General features: G+C 50.1%; 1 protein-coding gene across 1 annotated transcript in view; it reads right to left on the minus strand.

The window, feature by feature from the left end:
- Positions 1-99: 99 nt before the first annotated feature.
- PHF12 (PHD finger protein 12) overlaps positions 100-2,467 on the minus strand; it is a 17,749-nt gene continuing 15,381 nt past the window's right edge. Inside the window, exons 12-13 of the mRNA XM_009332112.1 lie at positions 1,954-2,092; positions 100-1,269 (exon numbers count right to left, since the gene is read on the minus strand). Of these exons, the coding sequence (XP_009330387.1) occupies positions 935-1,269; positions 1,954-2,092 (474 nt within the window). The 3' untranslated portion in view covers positions 100-934. The remainder of the gene's footprint in view (positions 1,270-1,953; positions 2,093-2,467) is intronic.

Genomic DNA, 2,467 nt, shown 5'->3' on the forward strand with positions numbered 1-2,467 from the left:
CCGGGCACAGCCCCTTCCCCGCAGCTCGGGCTCCTCTTCTGCGGTCAGAGGCTCCGGGGAAGCTCCGGGTCGTGGTGACAAGAGCGAAGACAGACAGGCAGAAAACAGAATGTGAAGTATTTTTTTTTTATATACAGAATACAGGAAAGTTTCTGTAAAGTCTAAAACGTTACAATTACTATGTACAGTGGAACTAGCTGTTCTGCTGCGGGGAGGTGGCATATAAACAAAAGAGACAGACAGGTTACGACAAACGATCTGCTACAATAGACAATTTGAGGAACGTCATACCACATGTAGCACTGTACACAGCTTTAAAACATTGAAAAATGCCATCACTGATGTATTTACACAGAATCCAACACTTTTCCTTATTTGAAATAAAAATAGGATGGACACCAGGAAAAGAACTCATTTCTCACTGCCCATAATACACAGTAGCTACTTGTAGTGCAACCATAGCAGGGAGGGATGGGAAAAATAACTGTGGGAAGAAGAGCGCTTCTTTACATTAAATAAAACAATGATATTGTATAGATTTGCTGTATGAAAACTGTATTTCTCTTTTAATATAAAACTATTGTCACTGGCACAAAATAGAACAAGTTTCTGATTATTTTACAACTGCATGGGAACTATCTGTCAGAGAGAGTCCTCGAGTCAGACAGCGGTCGCCCCTCGCTCTGACGCGTCCTGCTCTCACTGCAGTTTTTCCTTTTAAAATGAAATGTATAGTACAAATATATGTGCAAATGCCCCTAAAACTTGAGCAAAAAAGAAAAATTAAAAAAAGTTAAACGTTCTTCATTTCATGCAAACGGCGTGTGAACAGTCTCTGGGCCGACATAGAAAATCCCACCTCGGTTTGTACATTTTTGCATTGCAAGAGTCTGAGGGCGTTTTTCCTTACTCCAAAGCTCTCTTCCTAAAATTCCTAGGGAACTGAGTTGGACCGCAGCACGGGCACCTGGTGGGGTTTCAGAGAAAGCTTCTCCTCCAAGTCCATGTCTTGTACTAAGGCAGTGTCCCCCTTGGGCTGTTTGGTCGCAAATTCGGTAATGCTGAAAACAAACTGCAGGCAGCCCAGCTTGATGTAACTGCCGTGGTGGAGCAGGGCCGTCCCCTCCCAGCCAGCCCCGCTGCCCCCGATTAAGCTGGAGCTGCTGGCTTTGCAGTTACAGGGTTTCCGATGCTGCCCTTGTGCCTGCGAATTCATCACAGCGGCTTCTTCATGCGGCTCCTCTTCTTGTTTTCTGCTTTTATGTCGTTCTGGAAAAGAAAAAAAAAAAAAACAAAAAAACAAAACCCCAACAAACCCAACACGTAAGATTCAGGCAGGCCGGCGGCAGCTTGTTTTCATCAACAGGGGCTACTGCTGCGGTGCCTCAGGGGCAAAACCCTCCAGCCACGAGGCACTTCAGTCCTCTGCAGCGAGCGGCTGGTGAAAGGGCAACGTGAATCTCCCCACAGCCCCAGAGAGGTAGAGGCATTTACACATCTATTTCGGCAGCCAAAAAAAGAGGAAGCCGATCAGGTGGAGAGCAGGAGTGAGCCATGCGGGGACGGGGTGCCTGCAGCACAGCCCAGATCGCCTACTCACAAGCCTGGGAGGGGAGGACGTGCGTGGGGAAACCCCTCAGCCCAGCTCTGAACCGGAGTTCATCAGCCAGGGCTGATGTCAGGCAGGGCGGGAGCTCGGTTAACTCCGGCACCGGAGGCAGGAGCGGGGCTGACGGCAGAGCGCTCCGCAGGCTGAGGCACTCCCCAAGCCCGCAGAGGAAGGTCTTGCGTAACCCAGGCTGAAGCCTGCGGAGAGAGTCCCCTTTTTGGAAGAGGTGCGCCAACCGCTGCAGAACAAGGGCCACCAACAAGGAATCGATTTGCACCCGCTCCCGTCCCCCTCTAATAGCTCCCTGTGGTGTTACATGGGGCTGGCGCTGTCTCAACACTCACTTATCACACTCTGCACTTTGGCAACAATACTGCTGGGAGGAGTGGGCGTCATCTTCTCCGAGAAGTCACAGGAATACAGAACGTTGTCCACGGTCGTCCCATGCTCACTGTAGTTCAGCAGCTCGTAATGTTTCGTATTCTGAAAAAAAAAAGGGAAGAGGAAGGAATTGAGACATCAAGTCAGAAGGGCTTCTGCCCGTATACCCCTTTGGAGCACCGAAACGCAACCCCTCTCTCCCTACCGCTGTTGACGGTTAAGTAAGAGCAGTTAAATATCCTCCAGCTTCAGAGACCCCCAACCCGAACCTCGTGCATGGCTCACGCTCACAGAACAGCCGGCTTTCCAGCAAGAGCTGCTTCCCAGGATGCTTCCCGGCAGGGAAGGAGGGCCAAAGCCGCTTTGAGGGGAAGTGGGTTTTACCCGCTGCACTTGAACCAACAGATCTTTTGGAAACAGGGACTCAAGTTGATGCTCACAAAGCGAGCACACCGTTTTAACAGGCACACTAGGTGC

The sequence above is a fragment of the Pygoscelis adeliae genome, unplaced genomic scaffold (genome assembly GCF_000699105.1).
Source record: "Pygoscelis adeliae isolate BGI_AS28 unplaced genomic scaffold, ASM69910v1 Scaffold719, whole genome shotgun sequence".
NCBI lineage: Eukaryota > Metazoa > Chordata > Aves > Sphenisciformes > Spheniscidae > Pygoscelis > Pygoscelis adeliae.